General features: G+C 44.6%; 1 protein-coding gene across 1 annotated transcript in view; it reads right to left on the bottom strand.

The window, feature by feature from the left end:
- Positions 1-19,829, bottom strand: part of MYH15 (myosin heavy chain 15) — a 154,194-nt gene that overhangs the window by 16,741 nt on the left and 117,624 nt on the right. The window contains exons 34-38 of the mRNA XM_072812239.1: positions 15,756-15,948; positions 15,341-15,544; positions 11,447-11,572; positions 9,158-9,328; positions 6,309-6,413 (exon numbers count right to left, since the gene is read on the bottom strand). Of these exons, the coding sequence (XP_072668340.1) occupies positions 6,309-6,413; positions 9,158-9,328; positions 11,447-11,572; positions 15,341-15,544; positions 15,756-15,948 (799 nt within the window). The remainder of the gene's footprint in view (positions 1-6,308; positions 6,414-9,157; positions 9,329-11,446; positions 11,573-15,340; positions 15,545-15,755; positions 15,949-19,829) is intronic.

Genomic DNA, 19,829 nt, shown 5'->3' with positions numbered 1-19,829 from the left:
CCAAGAAGCAGGCTATTAACTATGGAGGACAAACAGATGTTTACCAAAGGGGGAGTGGGTGGAGGGATTAGGGAATTAGGGGATGGGGATTAAAGAGTACACTTCTTATGATTAAAAAAAAAAGTGATAAAAATAAGTAAGTAAAGCTCAATACCAAGAAAAAAAAATGTGAACAGACCAATTACTAGTAAAAGATTGGATTGGTAATAAAAAACTTCCTAACAAACAAAAGCCCAGGACCTGATGTCTTCACTGGTAAATTCTTTCACATGTTGAAAGAAGAATTAATACTAATTCTTCCCAAATTGCTTTCCAAAATTGAAGAGGGGGAACACTTCCAAACACCTTTTACAAGGCCAGCATTGCCCTGATATCAAACCAAAAGAGAGAAAGAGAGAGAAAAAAAATAAAGAAAATTATAGGCCAGTATCTCTGATCAATATGGATACAAAAATCCTCAAGAAAGTATTTAGCAAACTGAATTCAATGATATCTTAAAAGGATCATATGCCATGATCAAATTGGATTTATTCCAAGGGTACAAAGATGATTCAACATTTGCAAGTCAATGTGATACACCACATTAACAAAATGAATAATAGAAATCATATGATCATCTCAATACATGGGGAAAAAGCATTTGACAAAATTCAATATCAATCGATGATAAAACTTCTCAACAAGGTGGATATAGAAGGTTGTATCTCAAGATAATAAAGGCTGTATATGAAAATCCCACAGCTGACATCATACTCAATAAAAAACAGATTTTTCCTCTGAGATCAGGGACAAGACAAAGATGCCTATTCTTTTCACTTTTATTCAACATATTACTGGATGTCCCAGCCAGAGCAGTTAGGCAAGAAAAAGAAATAGAAGGCATCCAGATCAGAAAGGAAGAAGTAAAACTGTTTTGCTTTGCAGATAATATAATAGCACATGTAACAAAACAAAAGAAAGAACCACTAAAGATTCCACCAAAAACTATTAGAAATCATAAACAGTAAAGTGGCAGGATATAAAAACATACAAAAATCAGTTGTGTTTCTGATAATAACAAACTATCAGAAAGAGAAATTAAGAAATTCCTGGGGCACCTGGATGGCTCAGTCAGTTAAGCCACTGACTCTTGATTTCAACTCAGATCATGGAAGGCAAGAAAAAGAAAAAGAATAGAAATAGATCAGCTATCAGATCATGATCTTAGGGTCCTTGGATTGAACCCCAAATCTGCTTGTCTCACTCCCCCTTTGTCCTCCCTCTGCTTGTGCTCTCTAAAATAAATAAATAAATCTTAAAAAATGGAAAGGAAACAATCCCATTTACAAATGCATCAAGAAGGATAAAATATTTAGGAATGAGTTTAACCAAAGGGATGAAAGACCTGTGCCTTGAAAACCCTGACAATGATAAAAGAAATTTAAGATGACACAAATAAAATGGAAAGATATTCCATGTTCATGGATTAGAATAATTAACATTATTAAAATGCCCATATTACCCATAGTGTTTTACAGTTTCAGGGAAATCCCTATCATAATTTCAATTGCATCTTTTAGACACAGAACAATTTTAAAACTTGTATGGAATCACAAGACACCCAAAATAGTCAAAGAAATTGAGAAAGAAGAAAACTCAGTGCATCATGCTTCCTGATTTCAAACTGTATTATAAAGCTATAGTAATCAAAATAGTATGACATTGACATAAAAACAGACACATAGATCAGTGAAACCAACTGCCCAGAAATAAATCCACATATATATGGTCAATTAATTTATGACAAAGGAGCTAAGAATATACAAGGAGAGTTTCTTTAATAAATGGTGTTAGGAAAATTGGACAGCCACAGGCAAAAGAATGAAACTAAACCACTTTCTTATGCCATACACAAAATTATCTCAAAATGGCTTGAAGACTTAAATGTAAGATGTGAAATCCCGAAACCATAAAGCTCCTAGAAGAAAACAGGGGGTTAGCTCTTTGAAATTGGTCTTGGCTATGAAATTTGAATTTGACAGCAAAAACGAAGGCAACAGAAGCAAAAATATATAAGTGGGACTACAAACTAAGTTTGTAGTTTAGGGCAAACTAAAAATCTATTCAGCAAAGAAACAATAAAAAAATGAAAATGCAACCCATGATATAGGAGGAAATATTTTTAAATCCTATATTTGATAACGAATTAATATCTAACATACATAAAGAACTCCCACAACTGAATAGCAAAACAGAACAAAACAAAAAATATGATTTCAAAAATCAGAGGAACAGAGAAACAGAAACATGCAAAGATGCTCAACATCATTATCAGGGAAATGCAAATCAAAACAACTATATGATATTACCTCACACCTATGAGAACATCTAAAATAAAATTAAAAAAAAAAAAAGGAACAAGCGTTGGCAAAAATGCGGAGGGAAAGGAGTCCTCATGCACTGTTAGTGGGAATGCAAACTGGTGCGGCCACTGTGGAAAACAGCAGGGAGGTTCCTCAAAAAATAATTACTGTATGATCCAGGAACTCCACTACTGAGTATTTATCCAGAGTATGAAAACACTAATTCATAAAGATACATGCACCCCTATATTTATTGCAGCATTCTTTTTTTTTTTCTTGAGATTTTATTTATTTATTCATGAGAGACAGAGAGAGGCAGAGACATAGGCAGAGGGAGAAGCACTCAATCCCAGGACCCCGGGATCACCCCGTGAGTTGAAGGCAGACGCTTGTATATTTGAAAGTTGCTGAGAGAGTAAATCTTAAGAGTTTTCATCTCAAGAAAAATAAAATTTTGTAATTATGCGTGGTGATGTTAACAAAACTTATGATAATCATTTCACAATGATTGAACAAACATCAAATTACTATGTTGTACACCCAACACTAATGCAATGTTACGTGCCAATTTTATCTCAATATAAATATATAAATAAGTAAGAAAGAAAAATCTATAAATACAAAGTGAAGAAATAAAGTGTTAACCAAGCCATTTCTATTGCCTAGAATGCTCCCCCACCCCACCTTAACGTACAATCTGACAGTGGAAAATTAATTACTAATTTTAAGCTAAGGCAGAGACCAAGAAATGCTACTTTTTCAATAAAATCTACTCTGCTTTCATCTGCCTATCCCTCTCCCTCCCAGGTTTAAGAAATTTGAAGGGTCATAGAATTGTGTGTATATAGGAAGTTCTAAAACCAACAGCGGTTTAATTGCTTAAGACCAATTTAGGGGGGGTCCCTGGGTGGTGCAGCGGTTTAGCGCCTGCCTTTGGCCCAGAGCGCGATCCTGGAGACCAGGGATGGAATCCCATGTCGGGCTCTCGGTGCATGGAGCCTGCTTCTCCCTCTGCCTGTGTCTCTTGCCCCTCTCTCTCTCTCTCTCTCTCTCTCTCTCTCTGTGTGTGACTATCATAAATAAATAAATAAAAAATAAAAAATAAATATTTACTAAAAAAAAAAAAAAAATTTAGGGAGGCAAGAAAATTCACTGTGCTGGTAAAGGGCCCCAAAGAAGAAAACCGAAGGAGTCTAGAAGGGGCTGCTAATGCTCATGATGTTCCTCCCACTTAAGGCAAAAGCTTAGGCTCCCATCTCGGGCCTGTGGAAGCCACGGTTGGGCGAGGCTCAGATTTCCCTTCTCGAACTTGCCCTTCAGCTGTGAGGAGGGCACCTACCTGCAAACCTCGGCAGCAGCACTTTTGGGATCTGCTGTGGCATTTACAGCCAGGTCACTGCTGGGCCAGCTGGATCTGGCCGTTCCGCCTAACCCGGGCTCCTTTCCAGGCAATCCTGCTGCTGGAAAGTGCTCGGAGGTGAGCTGCGAATCTCAAGCCCCTAGTCCATCCCCTCCCTTCACCCTTTCCTTTCCGGGTGTCACACTCATACTGTGGTCCAACAGCTTTCCCTGCCTGATGCTGCCTGCCCGCCCCCCCCCCTTTGTCTTTCCAGGTGTTGGGTCCAATACATCTCCTGTACTTCTAGAACTCCATCCTGGCCTCTGGTTCCTGGAGAAGCTACCCCAAGTCACATTTTGTTTCTTCTCTCTAAAAATGAAGATACTATATCTGTCATTAGGTTTGTACGAATTAAATAACATCTATACATAGATCCTTGAATATAGAAAGCAGTCGAAGATAAAGTGGAGCAGGTGGATGGGGGGTGCAGGAAAACTGTACCTTCTATAACGGTTGTAAGTTTCTGGTCTTATGTCCTTTTTTTTTTTTTTTTTTTAAGATTTTGTTTATTTATTCATGAGACACACACAGAGAGAGGTGGAGACACAAGCAGATGGAGAAGCAGGCTCCCCTGCAAGGAGCCTGATGTGGGACTCGATCCCAGGACCCCAGGATCATGACCCGAGCCAAAGGCAGATGCTCAACCACTGAGCCACCTGGCAGTGGCTTATGTCCTCCTTCATAGCACATTATTCTGGGTACTAGAGAGAGAAAACTGGATGAGTTTCCACATGCTGGAGGGACATCCAGGGAAGATAATGCCCCACGGGGACTGGCCATAGAACGACTGTGGTCCAGGTCACACTCGTGTCCCTTTCCAGTGTAGGAGGATATTCCCAGAGGATTTTTCCTAGGAAATGAAAAGCATATTGAGGCCCCTTGAAAAATGACATTTCCAATTGGCACCAACGACGTGCTATCATGAAACACCCCGCCCCATAGTCCTGGTGGTTATTTTGATGTTAAAGGAGAACAGATTGGATTGAGTCAGCATCTCTCTTGAATATTCCAAAACCAAGTACTGAGATCAAGGGATGCGGGGGGCTCTCTAATGTCTCCTTAAAGCCACAGCGCCTCGCTTAAGAGCTTGCACGAAACAGGCGCTCAACAGGTGTTATCCGACTTAACGGCCGAAAATCACGGCCCGAGTGAGCCGATACACCCCAAGCCCCGCGCAGACACTTGGAAGAGACGAAGAACCATCCGCCCTTGGGCGCGCCAGGGGCCAATGGGGTGCTGCTGGGAAGGACAAAGCCAGACCCCAGCAGAGCAGGAAGGCCTCGGTCTGTTCCAGACGACCCTGCCTGCAGGAGACAGAGGGAGGGTATGAATAATCCGCAGGGAAAGGAGAAGAAAAGTCATTAGCAAGCGGCATTGTACACCCCCCGCCCCCGCACAGGTGGCTCCTCCCCCTCCCTCGGGAGGACAGAGGACGCGGCCCTCAGGCTCCCTCGCCGCCAGGGGGCGCCCCGCGCAGGTGGGGTGGAGCAGGGGGTCAGAAGCGGGGGACCAACCCGCCTAGGAAGGCGCCCCGCTCGGTGAGAAGCCGGCGGAGCAGCTCGACCCACGCCTTGAGGCCGCGCCGCTGCTGAGGGGCTCCGCCTCCTCGGGGGCCACAGCCCGCGGGGAGCCCCGGCAGGACTAGGGCCGCCCGGACGCAGGTGGCTTTTCTAGGCCTGCGTCAGCTGCACGGCGCCGCAGGGGGGGCTAGAAGGTGACCCTGGGTGTCCTCGGCCGCACCTGGGTGGGGTGCACCTGGGCGGGGCTGCACCTGGGGGGGCCTCACCTGGGTGGGGCGCGCCTGGGGGGGGCCTCACCTGGGCGGGCCTGCACCTGGGGGGGGCCTCACCAGAGGATGCGGAGGATGCGAGTGGGGCCCCAGGTGGCGTGTGCCACGACGCCTCCGCTCGCGCCTCCGCTGCAGTCGCCTGGGTTTTCGAAGGGAAGACGGGGCAGGGCAGTGTAAGCGACGGGTGGCGCGTGGCGCTGGGCGCTCGGCTCCAGCGACGCCGTCGGTCCTGCCGAGAAGTCTTCCCGCCTCTTTCCCGTCACCGGCTGGAGAGCCACTCGGTCCAGGGGCAGAGGAGCCGCGAGCTCCCGAGCGCCCCGCCCCCCACCCACGAGCAGGTGCTGTTCCCAGCACCCGGCACCAAAGGGAGCCCTCGGGGCCGGGGGGGGGGGTCTGTGCAGCCAGAAACGAGGAGTGGGGGGTTCCCGGGGGGGCTCAGCGGTTGAGCGCCTGCCTGCAGCCCAGGCTGTGATCCTGGGGACGCAGGATCGAGTCCCGCGTCGGGCTCCCTGCGTGGGGCCTGCTTCTCCCTCTGCCTGGGTCTCTGCCTCTCTCTGTGTCTCATGAATAAATAAAATCTTAAATAAAATAAAATAAAGAAACGGGGACTGGGGCTGTCCGGTGCCGCGGCCCTGTGTCCCGTAGCCGTCCGTGCGCGGAAGGACGAGCGCGTGTGATCGCAGCCCGGGCTCGGGCGGCCGCGGAGGAGGAGGAGGGGGCGCAGGGCAGGGCCGGGCAGGGCAGGGCAGGGCCGGGCAGGGCAGGGCCCGGGGCGTACCTGGCGGCTCAGCTCCCTGACGCAGCGCTCCAGCCTGCGCGCTCCGCTGCGGGCCTCGGCTGCGCGGCGCGCCTCGTCCTCCAGCTCCCCTTCCAGCTCGCGCACCTGCGGGACGGGCCGGGACCTCAGGCCGCAGGCGGGCCGGGCCGCCCTCCCCCTGGCGGGGAACGCCCGAAGGAGTGGCGGGAGCCGTGCGGTGCGGGCTGTCGGGCCCATCGAGGCCCCGCGGCCCGGCTTCCTGCGGCTCCCCGAGCTACGCGCAGGCACGTGGCCAGAGAAGCAGCCGGCGGCGCGCAGGTCGAGGCCGGGCCTGAGCTCCCCGCCCGCAGCCGCCGCCCCCCGACTCGAGCCGGGGAGCCCGGGGAGCCCGGCCGCCAGCGGGGGGCGCTGCAGCGCGCAGCCGGCCTGCAGGGTGCGCGCAGGTCTCAGGCCTGCCCCGAGGCTGGGGACACCGCAGCGGCAGAGCAAACATCTCCCCCCTGGACCAGCACGAATTTTAAGGGGGGATACACCCAGCAAAAGAATGTTCCATGGTGGGAAGTGATTTGGAGGAAAAAAACAGAAAAGGGGGAGAGTGTTGGTGGAGGAAGGGTGCTGGCTGCTTCTCGTCTTGCCCTAGAAGTCCCTGCTCTCTTCCTGCCTTCTTGACACGAGTGCCACCCTCTCAACAGAGCCTTCCTGACTAGCCTTCCAAAAGTGCGAAGTCCGGGGGATCCCCGGGTGGCCCAGTGGTTTAGCCTCTGCCTTCGGCCCAGGGCGTGATCCTGGGGCCCCAGATCGAGTCCCACGTAAGGCTCCCTGCATGGGGCCTGCTTCTCCCTCTGCCTGTGTCTCTGCTCGTGTGCTCTGTGTCATTCATCAATCAATCAATCCTTTAAAAGCATAAAATCTTTTAAAAAAATAAGTGCGATGTCCAATGCCCTGAGGCATGAACGTGTCCGCACTGTGTGACCCCATCTCTGACTGCCCGCCTGCCTCCCTCCTTGCTCTTCCTCAGGGAGGGCAAGTCAGCAGGTGTGCAGGTGCTTGTAGATGAAGGTCATTAGAAAAGTCTTCGACGCCCCTATCATCGAGGAACCTAACACACGGCTCTGTTGGTGAGACTAAGACGATGAGGCCCCGGGTCAGGTCTTCTCAAGTGTGTGTGGTTTTGAGTTGATTAAAAACCCCTCTGGGAAGATCACTATTACATCAAATCCTAGATATCATAATTTCACCTGTAAATATTTCGTTAGGTGATCCTAACAGAATAGTATTATGATTATGTTTTCAAGAAAATTAATCATAATTCCTTAGTACCAGCCTGTATCCAGAGCTCACTGCGACTGAGTTAGCACAGGGTCCAGGCCTTAGTGGTGGACAGACAGAACTGGAAACCAAATTAAACCCTGCAATCTTAAATTTGAATCAAAAATACCAGTATCATTCTTATGTTTTTTTTTAAGGCACATTTTAAGTTAATTTTATACCTATATTTTCTCATACTAAAAATCTTGGTTCTTATGCAATAAAGGTTAAATAGTTGTTGGTTAAAGGATAGTATTAGTCTTACTGAGAGTGGTGACGAGAAGGTATTGTTATTTGAAGCTAGGAGCACAGTTTGCTCAATGTGCTAATTTTTTTCTTTGGTCTTTAGATGTATTCCATGAGGGATGTACAAAACACCATGTTTAAAAGTCACTGGGAATCATTCTTCTATGTTTTATGCACCCTCCCCCCAACCTGATACCCAGTTAGCTTCCTTTGTTTCCATTTGTGTTAACATTTTAGGGATTGATTTGTTTTACTCTTAGATTTAAACTTGTTTTTTTAAATTATGAAGCGTGTAAATGTTTTATATGATTTTACAACAATCAAAACAATGGAATGAGGTTCAGAAGATCTCCTTTTCATCTACGTGTTCTCTTCCTACGGGGAGCTATTTTTATTAGTCTTTGTCTTATCCTGTCACGCCTTCCTTTTGAAAATACAAGCACATGTGTATGTGTACTTGTCTTCTATATTTCCTTCACCCTTGCACAAAACCTTGTAGACTCTACCTATTGCCTGTGCCTTTTATCACCCTTGTACCACTGGATGAGATCTTCAGAAACTACTACAGAGCTCCTCCTCATTCCTTTTTAATCAGCATCTTTACCTGGATGTAGCATGGATGTGCATTGGGATTCTACGGCACGGGCTAGGCCATAAATGCGCAAAAGCAATACTGTATTTTTCAGGGCCCTTCTGAACCATCGAGTCCCTGTCAAATATCCTTCCTATCCTTCTAATATTTGTCACCCAGCTTGTCCATAGTCATTGAAACTGGTTCAATACTTTAAAAAATTGTGTTTTCAAGAGAGAGCTTTCTAGTTGTTGCTAAGTTCCCTGAAGGCAGGTGCTAAGTCATTTCTATCAGCCCTTCTTATATCTTCACTAATCATTTCTTGATCCTTGATTTAGTTGTTTCCCTTCCACTTTTTCTGGCAGAAAAAAAAAGCGTGGGGGGTGGAGGGGACTACTCTGCAGAGGAAATAACAGGAACAAAGGCACAGAGGCAAGACTGCGTGGGCGTCCCTGGAAATGGCAGGGAACCCTGACTGCGGGGAGCCCGAGTCGGTGTGGCTGAGCGGGAGAGATGCCCTCTCACCTAACAGCAGGAGGGAAGGCCGACTTAATCCAGTTCAGGAAGAGTCTTGGCTGAGGGTCAAGCAAGAATGAATGAGTAGATTGAGATCTGACACTTGATGATCTAGAAGTGCTAGATGCAGAAGTGGTGAGAGAGGGAACATTTGGAGTGATATTCCAGGACAAGACGGCCATGAATTGGGAGCTGTCATGACTCCACGATTCCCCATGCAAACGCCTACCCTCGATTCTAGCTTCTGGATCTGCTTTCTATTCCCCATCACTGCAGTCTGTTCAGCTTCATCCAGCCTTTTTTGTAAGTCTTTAATTGTCTGCTCCATATTCTTTCTCATCCTCTCCAGGTGGGCACTGGTGTCTTGCTCCTTCTTTAGTTCTTCGGCTACGTTTGCTGCCTAAAACAGAGAGAAAGGAGCTGAGCTAAGCTGGCAGCCAGCTGACCTTCACATTTCCACCCACAACCTTCCAGTCGTGATCTGACTAGATGGCATGCCCTCCTCCGTGTATTAATCTCCTCCACTTTTCTGTCCCTAACATGGGCCACCCTGGAGTTTGTTAATGATATGGCAATCACGATGACATCTGCTGCCAGGGAGACTGGGGTGAGGGGGAGCAGAAACAGGCCAGAGAGGAAGTACTGCATGAACAACGCACAACACCTGTATTGAAAGAAGAACGATGACCACCTAAAGCAATAGCTTTGAACACACCAAAGCTTGGGACATGTCCTATAAGATCACGCACCAGGGAAGTAGGGAAGGGTGCCTATGAAAATCTTTCACATCTCACTTTTCTAATTCTATGATTCACAACAGCAAACAAGTTTAGGCTCCAGGAATTTGGCAGCTACAGATGCTCTCATTGCCAATAATCTGGCACAAGGAAGGTTAATTCTTGTTTGTGAAGCCTGCTCTTGGCTTTAGCTATGTGTACAAGGGCTTGATGTCTCGACAAAATTATTAAGAACTGGTTCATGAATCTCTCAGCGCATTTAATGTAAGAACAGTGTCCTCCCAGCCAAAGCTTCTCTGTCTATCAGGTTACCAACCATCTGTATAATTTAAGTGTGAGACGTCTGTGCAGATGGTGAGGGCAAAGAATGAATTATGGAGGCAACTCTGGGTTCTGCTAGGTAGGCCTGGGACTCAGAGCTGAACTATTAGAGAACTGGAAGGTGGGGGAAGAGGTAGTGAGTTCATTTTTCAAGTGTCAAGGAAATCTTATAAAGGCATGCTAAAGCAGAGAGTCTTCATAATGTGACTGCATACATTCCCCAAGCTGAAGCAGACACTCTTTTTATTCCTTTCTCTCTGTGTGGATTTTCATAAATGTTAAGCCACATTATTTTTCCCTTGGCCATCAAACATCTTTAAGCTTTCACGCACCTCTTTTCCATCACGGAGCAGAAATGTCTCTGCCTTGATACCAAATGGCTGAGTGATAGGCACGCTTCTCTATTCTTAGAGAGGGCTGGCTTCTATAGCAACCTGGTGTCCATGATTTGGTGCGAAGGTTTTGTTTAGCTCCTCAACTGCCAAATAACTCAGGCAAAGCTAGACACAAGCTCTTCCCCTCTTTTGAATTTTAAAATGACTGATATAAAATCTAATTAAATGTCTTGTCTCCCTAGTTCCCATACCCTTTTCATCAAGAGGATCAGCTTCCATCCACACAGCAGAGTCAGGGCTGCTGCACAGAGTTGGGTATTGATGGACTACACGGGGTCACTTGATGGGGACGGAATGAGTGGAGGCTGCAGTTAAATGCACACTCTGCTCAGCAGGCCTGGGACCTACAAGGCCCTCCACCTCCCTTCGCTAATTTTTATTCTGAGTGTTACCTTCTGCTTGCTATGCCCTTTGAGAGAAGTGCTGCATCTGCCCACAGAGGGTCCCAGCGGTGGCCTTTCTTCAGTTCCCACAAAGCTCCAGACAAGGCTGGCTGCCAATGCTGAGCTTAGTGCCATTTAGGAAAAGCACCCCCATGAACAATTTTACACTTGCAAATAAAGAAGGCATATCAGCCCTGAAATCCTTCTTTACCAGCCTGATTGCGCTACTCAAACAATAGTTATGGGTTGTAAGAAATAAGTGAAATAAGCTTTTCTTTCCAGATCATCATCATCAAACCGTTACAGATGCTAGGAAAATAGCTATTTGTAAGGATATACAGGAAGAATTGTTTCTAGACTCTAGATGTATTGATTCACAAGTGGAAAGTGGCTTAACTGTAAAAAAAAAAAAAAAAAAAAAAAAAAAACTTCTTGCTTTCATAAGGTTTTGCTTATACCAATTCAACTGTTCCTTTTTATTGTCTGAGTAGGTTGGAAGGGAGGAGCTAATTGGCCTAATTTTTCAAAATGGGAACAGAGAGGCAGAGGGGTCAGCTAACCTCCTCCTGGCTATATGGAGAATCAATGGAGTTCTTTTTGACTGCAGATCTGCTTCTGCCCTTTGGCTACTGCTCCGGTCAACTCTGGAAGACAGGAGTGAGCAAGCAGTCAATGGACTCACCTCAGTGGCTGCCTTCTTGGCCTTCTCTTCTGCATTTTGACACCTCTGCACTGCCTCTTCGGCTTCTTTCTGCATCCTGGCAACATCAACCTCCAGTTTCTTCTTCTGGCTGAGGAGGCTAGTGTTCTAAAGTGGAGCAGCGCTCTCATTAGGCAAGTTGAGACCAGGGAGGCAAAAGCAGACTGGTCGGTTGAGGACATGCAACAGGAATGGACTCTGGCCAGGAGCAAGTTCTGTTCTCAGCTGCCGCAGTCAGCAAAACAATACTTCCCACCCCAGGAAGCCACACTAGACAACTCCCCTTTGCCAACAAAGGCATATGGGAATAGAAAGTACTTCATCTGTTAGAAATTCGATATTAGAGATAGTTTGTCTAATATGGGTCCAGATAATCTACAAGTCCCAAGCATGTGTTTGGTTTTCAACTTGTTGAGGAGGACTGGTTTCTGCCTTTTGTTCTCTGATGTGGTAGGAGAAAGTGTTCCAGAGCGCAATTAAGGGTCAGCAGCAGACATTTGGGGAGCAGGAAGGTGGGGAATAAAAATCAGTTGCCTGCATGCTGCTCCAGGAAAACCAAAACCCAAACCCAAACCAGAACTTCCCTTAACCACCTCCCTTTCTATCTGTCTTTGCAGTGAGGTGGCGGGAAGTGTAGCTCAGATGAGCCTCATCCCCCCAGCCCTTAGGAACCCATCCTCGGGAGGATGCTGGGTGTTCTGTGGCTACAACTGTCCTAATTCTTTCTTTCCTGGGTTGTGACACTAGAGGCTGAGACTCCTTTTGCTGCTATTTGGCCCATGTTTGAAGCACAGCTTTTCTGAGGGTGTGAAACCTTAGCACAGAGAATGTAATATAAAAAGCACAGGTTCCTATTTTTGATTTCTCTTCATTGTCCTTTCACTTTTCTTTAGCTAGTGCCTCTCTCAGCAGCAGGACGGTACCTTGGAAATAGAGAGATATTCCAGCCTCCCACTGCCCTGCTTCCTCAATGGCATGAAGCATCTTCATCGAGGCTGCCATGCTCTGTCCTTACAGAGAGCTAGCTTCTATGCTCCCGGGCCCAGGCTTTTCCTGGGGTGGTGGTGGTGATGGTGGTGGTGGTGGTGGTGGTGAGGATAAGTGTATTTTACTGGAATATTTTCTGGGTGCTCACTGCACATAACTCCACAGAAATTCTTTCTTCATAAAGGAAGGTAGAAATATATGTGCCTACTTATTTATACATGGAATCATTTAAAATCTGCTAGTGAGATAATGGTCAAAACTTTTTCAAGCTGAATGACTCTAATTGGTTCTTTTGGGGAGGAAGAGTTTTAGGAGATACTGTGCAAGAGGGCAATCTAGATTGTCACAGCTCAGGTTTGAAAAAGAACACGTGTAATCAGCTGAGAATAAGTTTGGCCTTGTATATTTATTCTAGGCTTAGAGGTCTGGGGGTGCAGAAGGGGCGAAGAAGTTTCCATAAAAAATACACTTTGTTATCAAAAGATTGACAGCATGCTATTAATTGCAAGGTGCCCCCATGTGATTAATGTTGGGGAGAGGTCCTTGTGAGCAGTGTAGTATCACCTGGATGTGCTGGTCAAAGGGAGCATTCATTTGAGAAATCATTTGGTTCCTGCATCCCACTGCAGAGATTTTGATTAAGTAGATCTGAAATGAGACCTGAGAATTTGCATTTTTTCTGTTAGTTTCTGTGACACACTGAAAGTGTCAGAAACTCTGCCCTAGAGATCAGGTTTCCATGGCCTAATTTTCTTTTTGTTTTTCCAATTCATCTCCTCCTCTCTCTGTCTGCTTTTGCTCTGCTTGATGTCCTCAGCTCTCTCTGGGCTAGTGGTTTTTCATCATATTGGGACCCACTGGTGCATTATCAGTTATAATAGGCATGGCAAATGATTTATTACCAATAGCTAGATTAAGTACTACAGATAGATGATTACTTTTTAAAAATTCAATATCCTACTTTATAAGAATCCTGCTCATTATATTTTAGATAAGGACTCTTAAGAGAGAAAGAAAATGTTGAAGTGAGCCTTCTGGGAATTATGCATAACATACAGCCTATTTGTTCCATATCATATGATATCTAAATAGAGTTGGGTCATGCACAATGTTTTGATGGACCCAAAAGTCAGACTGGGCACAAACTGATTGCAATGCCTTGCAACTGGTACATCCCTGCCTTGTCCTTCCTTTTTCCCAGTATTTCTCAATGGGGACGAAATTGGCATTCTGGAAGGGGCACTTCGTTGTGAAGTGGGGTTATCCTGCACCTAGGACAATATTAGTATCTCTGAGTGCTGCCAACTAAATGTCACTGGCACTTTCCAGTCACTGTGGCAACCAAACTGATTCCACAGATATTTCTAAATGCTTCAGAGTACGGCAGTTCTGCCTATAGTTGTTTTAATCCACTCTTCAAAGCAATCGCCAGAGTATACTTCCTGAAATGAAAATCTGATCATTTCACTCTTAGCTACTCAAAATTCTTCAGTGGATCCCCATTAGCTGCAGGACAGAATTCAAGCTGCATCAGTCTCACACTCAAAGTTCCTGGGAACCTGGCTCCCCCTGCCTCCTGGCATCATTTCTCTGATCTCTCCTATCCCCGCCCCACCATGTTCTAGTGAGTATAGCAATTTCCCTCAATAGCCCAAAGCTCCTCCTCCCCCATGCTTCTGTCCTTGGCTTCACAACTCCAGTTAAGCATATTGTGCATCCAGTGAGGTCTAAGACTGTCAGGAAAGGCTGTCTGCAGGGATGTGCTTGCCCTGACTCTACACTCCAGCAGTGCACTGCAGTTCTTACCTGGGGCTTCACTTTTTAAGGACAATGGAGTTATTCTGCATGTATATCTGCTCAGGTTATGGTGGGTGCCCTATAAATGTTGAATGATTCACTGTACACATTTGTCCTAGCCACAATGGTTCCTCCTGATTCCATGAGAATGGCAAGCAATCTAAGAATTCTTGCTTCGTGTCACTTACATAACCTTCCATGGGAAACCAGACTCCTGACAGCTCATCAAATCTGTCAGCAGCCACTTAGAATTGTTAGAAATCTCCTGGCTCTGAGGCAGGAACATTTTTTTTTTTTTAATCCTGGGATGCTTGGAGAGCATGTGACTTGGAGGAAATAGGAGAAGCAGGCAAGTGGTTCTGGTACACCAGGGAATGTTCATGTCTCCCCAGTATCCTGGCTATCAATGCTCTGGGAGTTCATTCTTTTGGACTAGTGTTATGGGCTAAATTGTGTCCCCTTCAAAAGAGACATGCTGAAGTCCTAACCCTGTATCTCTGAATGTGACCTTCTTTGGAAATAGGACCTTTATAGAGGTAATCAAATTAAAATGAGGTCATTAGGAAGTGTCTGAATCCAATATGACTGATGTCCTTATAAAAAAGGGAAATTTAGACACAACTACCAACAGAAGAAAGATGGTGTTAAGACAAGGAGAGAGAATGCCATGTGAAGGCTGAGGATTGAAATGATGCATCTATAAGCTCAGGAACACCAAAGATTGCCAACAGACCACCAGAAGCTAGAAAAAGGCAAGGAAGGATGGATTGACCTACGAGATCCAGAAGGAGCATGGCTCAGCCGACACCGTAGTTTCGATCGTGTGGTCTTCCATACTGTGAGAGAATCAGTGTCTGCTGTTTTAAGCCACTCAGTTTGTGGTCCTGAGTTATAATAGCTCTAGGAAACTAATACATCCGGGCATGAAGGAAGAGTGTGCCCACTGCTCTGCTGCCAAAGACACTCCCTGTGTCTTATGCCATACCCAAGGCTTCACATGACAACTATGTATGGTCTAAGGCTGAACAGTGGGTGGAAACTGTTGCCTTCACACAGCTGGTGCAGCTAATGGGGAGAGCTTATGGGCCTCACCTGGGTATGGAAAAGATTGATTCTCTCTGTGGCCTGCAGGAGTTCTTCCTCTGCCAGCCTGCGCCCACACTCTGTCTGCTTGTACAGGGACCTCAGCTCCTCTAGCTCGGACTGGAGAAGAGAGTTGTGCCTCTCAGCCATAGCCACCTGCTCCTTCAGCTCACTGTTCAGGTGTGTGCTGTCATCTAGCTGCACCTGAAGGTCCTGCGAGAGAAAACACAGGCCTGGGGCACAGATCGCTCTGAGTTCAATAGGATATGCACCTGCATGCATGCTCCGAGCAAAGCTCCACCAATTTAAATTTAAGTATGTTCCTACTCTTTTGAAGAATTAGGATTTGTAGCCCTTACTTTTATTGCTCAACACAATCTCTTAGTCTGTTTACTCCATGCCCCCATATTACAATTTGAAATACCTTGACCTGGGTCTGAAGCTGGCCCAGGGATTTGGTTGCCTCTGACACCTGCCGGTTGGCGCAGCTAAGCTGGAGTTCCATCTCACTGAGGTCCCCTTCCACACTCTTCTTCAGCCGGGTCACCTCAATTCTGCTTCTAGTTTCAGAATCCAGACTAGACTGCAGGGAGTCAATAGCGCATTGCTTGTTCCTCCTAATTTTAGAATAACATTCAGGGGAAAAAAATCATGCACCCAAATTAAGAAAGGTTACCTGCTGTGTACCTAATAGTTTAGGAAACAGAAAAAATTAAGAATCAAGAACAATTCTGGGTAATTAACAAAATGAGTCTAAAGGGTTATCATTTTAGAAACATTGAGGTTGGGCACCTGGGTGGCTCAGTCAGTTAGATGGTCAGTTCTTGATTTTGACTTATGTCATGATCTCAGGGTTCTGGGATTGAGCTCTACACTCAGGGAGGAGTCTGCTTGAGATTCTCTCTCCTACCCTCTCCCCCCACTTGCATGTTCTCTGTCTCTCTCAAATAAATAAGTAAATATATTTTTTAAAACATAGAGGTTGAAGGGTTACGTTAATGAAAGTTAATGAAAGCATCATAACAGGTTAATATTCCCAAGACAACTTCCCACAAGAATCATGGAAATTACCAGAATCTTGTGAGGTTCCAGTGGGGCAGACTTAGCCTTATCTAAGATGCTCTAATGTATAGCATAGAGCAAACACCTGGATTTCCTAGAGTGGCTAAGGATGAAGGAAGGATGCTCTTCCAATAGCCATAATATTTAAACTACTTTCAATGGTGAAACATGTCTGAACAAGGTAAGAAAGAGCACTCAGGCTGAAGTCTCAAGGACCACAATACTGCTCTAATGGCCTGTAGATGCTTAGCTCTTCTAGAATAGCATGGTTATCTTTCTCTAGGAGTTGGAGTATAGTCAAGGGTAGGCTGAGAAAATCAACTGCTGTTGTGACGATTCAGTTGCTTCAATATTCCTTTATAACAGCAAAGCCCTATGCTAAAACCGTGTTTGCAAAGTGGGAGAATGTAACACCCAGAGTTAGCCCCTCTCCTCTGCTAACCCCATGTCCCTGGGCCGCACAAGTTGAGATCAGCTTCTCATGTCTATTCTTAGGTCCTGGCTTCTGTTCAGCTTGCAGTTCAGAATTCTATAGGGATGCCAGTATATAAAGTTAACAGAGACTGTTATAGCTGAATATGTACCTCTCCATTTATATGTTGAATCCCTAAACCCCAGTATTTCAGAATGTGATTATCTTTGGAGATATGTCCTCTAAAAGAGGTGATTAAGGTAAAATGAGACTGTTGGATAAGGCCTAATTCATTCCGATTTGTAGTCCTTTAAAAAGAGAAGATTTGGACACACACAAACACACCAGGGATGCACAGAAGACCATGTGAGGACACAACAGGAGGATGGCCATCTGTAAGCCAAGGAGAGGCCTCAGGGAAAACCCAACTTGCCAACACTTTGATTTTGGACTTCCACCTTCCAGAACTGTGAGAAAATAAATTTATGCATTTAAGCCACCCAGTCTGCATTTGATTATGGCAGCCCAGGCAGGCTTACACAGGGACTCACACTCTCAATACCAGTAAAAGCATTAAGGCACTTCTTTGTCTTATATTGAGGAAACTTATTTTTGCCACAGCTGACTCTCCTCTTGCAAGAACACTAACGCATCCCTTGTTTAGTGTCAAAATCCTCTGTAGAAAGATACATCCTATTTAAGCAATGTTTCAAACTGTACTTTTCTACAGTTGTTTATGAATCTTCATGAGTGCCTGCAGACAATAGAAAGTGCTGTGGTTTCAGAGACTTGGATATGATACAGGTCTAGAGAATGGCCTCTAGACAATCAATACATTTCATGCATAGTCATGTTTTAAAATGAAAACTCCTCCAAGTACCTTTTAAAAAAAAATGAAGCACTCAGGACTAGGACAATACAGTAAGAAATTCCTCTCCTTACCCTCAGAAATGTGGAATACAATTTGAAAAAGGAAATCAAATGCAAAAAAAGAAAATCAATATAAAAACTTAAAAAGGAAAACCATCAATAAAACAAAAAGGCAACCTAGTGAATAGGAAAAGATATTCTGCAAGTGATATATCTAGTAAGTGATTAAGATCCACAGTATATAAAGAACATACACAACTCAACACCAAAAATAATAATGATAATAATCTGATTACAAATGGGCAAAAGATATGAACAGATATTTCTCCGAAGAAGACATACAGATGGCCAACAGACACATAGACAGATACTCAACATCACTCATCATCAGAGAAATACAAGTCAAAACCACAATGAGATCTCGCCTTTCACCTGTAAGAACAGATAAACTCAAAAACAAAATATAATAAGGGTTGGTGAGGATCTGGAGAAAAAGGAACCCTCATGCACTGTTGGTGGGAATGCAAATTTGTGCAATCACTATGAGAAACAGTATGGACGTTCCTCAAAAAAATAAAAAATAGAATTACCATATGATCCAGTAATTCTACTACTGCTTACTTACCCAAAGAAAACAAAAATACTAATTTAAAAAGATAAGTTAGACCCTTATGTTTATTGCAGCATTATATACAATAGCCATGATATGGAAGCAACCCAGTATCCATCAACAGATGAATGGATAAAGAAGATGTGGTATAGCCTTCAAGGGGAAATGGTGGAGTAGGAGGACCTTATGTTGACCTGATCCCATGGATAAAATTAGGTAACACCATATCAGTGTAAATAAACCAGAAAATACACAGACTAGCAGAACCAACTCTTTACAGCTAAAAGTAGAGAAGAAACCACATCAAAGAGAATAGAAAGGGCAGAGACATGGTTGAGACCTAAATGGACTGATAGGTTTGTCCACAGCAGTGAGGAACATAGAGATGAATGAAACAGACCCTCACACCAAGCACCCCAGGCACGAGGAACCTGTATGGGAAAGACAAATCCCCATACTTTTGGCTTTGAAAATCAGAGGGGTATGGCTTCATGAGTTCTTACAATTGGGCTTAGTACCTTGAACTGTGAAAATCAGTAGGACGGATTCTGGGAGAACAATAGAAAAATGAATTCTATCCTTAAAGAGACTGCATGACAAACAGCCCCTCAGAGATATGGCATAGAAGCAGCAGTTTGAAAAACATCTTGGCATCAAAATTGTCAAGGAAGAAGTCAAACTTTTACTCTTTGCAGATGACAAGAAACACTGCATAGAAAATCTGAAAGACTCCACCAAAAAAATTACTAGAACTAACACATGAATTCAGCAAAGTTGCAGAATATAAAATCAATGTGAAGGAATCTGTTGCATTTCTACACACCAAAGGAATTGATCCCATTTGCAATTGCACCAAAGACAATAAGATACCTAGAAATAAACCTAACTACAGAAGGACAAGGTCTATACTCTGAACACTACAGAACCACTTATGAAAGAAATTGAAGAGGACACAAAGAAATGGAAAAGCATTTCATGCTCATGGATTGGAAGAATATTGTTAAAATGTCTATATTACCCAAAGCAATCTACACATTTAATGCAATCCCCATCAAAATACCATAAGCATTTTTCACAGAACCAGAAAAAACAATCCTAAAATTTTTATGGAACCAGAAAATACCCTGAATAACTAAAGAAATTCTGAAATAGCAAAACAATACTGTAGGCATCACTATTCCAAATTTCGAGCTGTATTATAAAGCTGTAGTCATCAAGATAGGATGGTACTGGAACAAAAACAGACACAAAGCTCAATGGAATAGACTAGGGAACCCAGAAATGGACCCACAACTATATGGTCAACTAATCTTTGACAAAGCAGGAAAGAATATCCAGTGGAAAAAAGATAGGCTCTTCAACAAATGGTGTCGGGAAAATTGGACAGCCACATGCAGAAAAATGAAACTGGAGGACTTTCTTACATCATACACAAAAATAAATTCAAAATGGATGAAAGACCTAAATGTGAGACAGGAAACTATCAAAACCCTAGAGGAGAACACAGGCAGCAACCTCTCTGACATTGTCTGTAGCAATGTATT

Source organism: Canis lupus, chromosome 35, assembly GCF_048164855.1.
Source record: "Canis lupus baileyi chromosome 35, mCanLup2.hap1, whole genome shotgun sequence".
Classification (NCBI taxonomy): domain Eukaryota; kingdom Metazoa; phylum Chordata; class Mammalia; order Carnivora; family Canidae; genus Canis; species Canis lupus.
The sequence above is the reverse complement of the archived record's forward strand: the minus strand, read 5'-3'. Positions and strand labels throughout refer to the sequence as shown.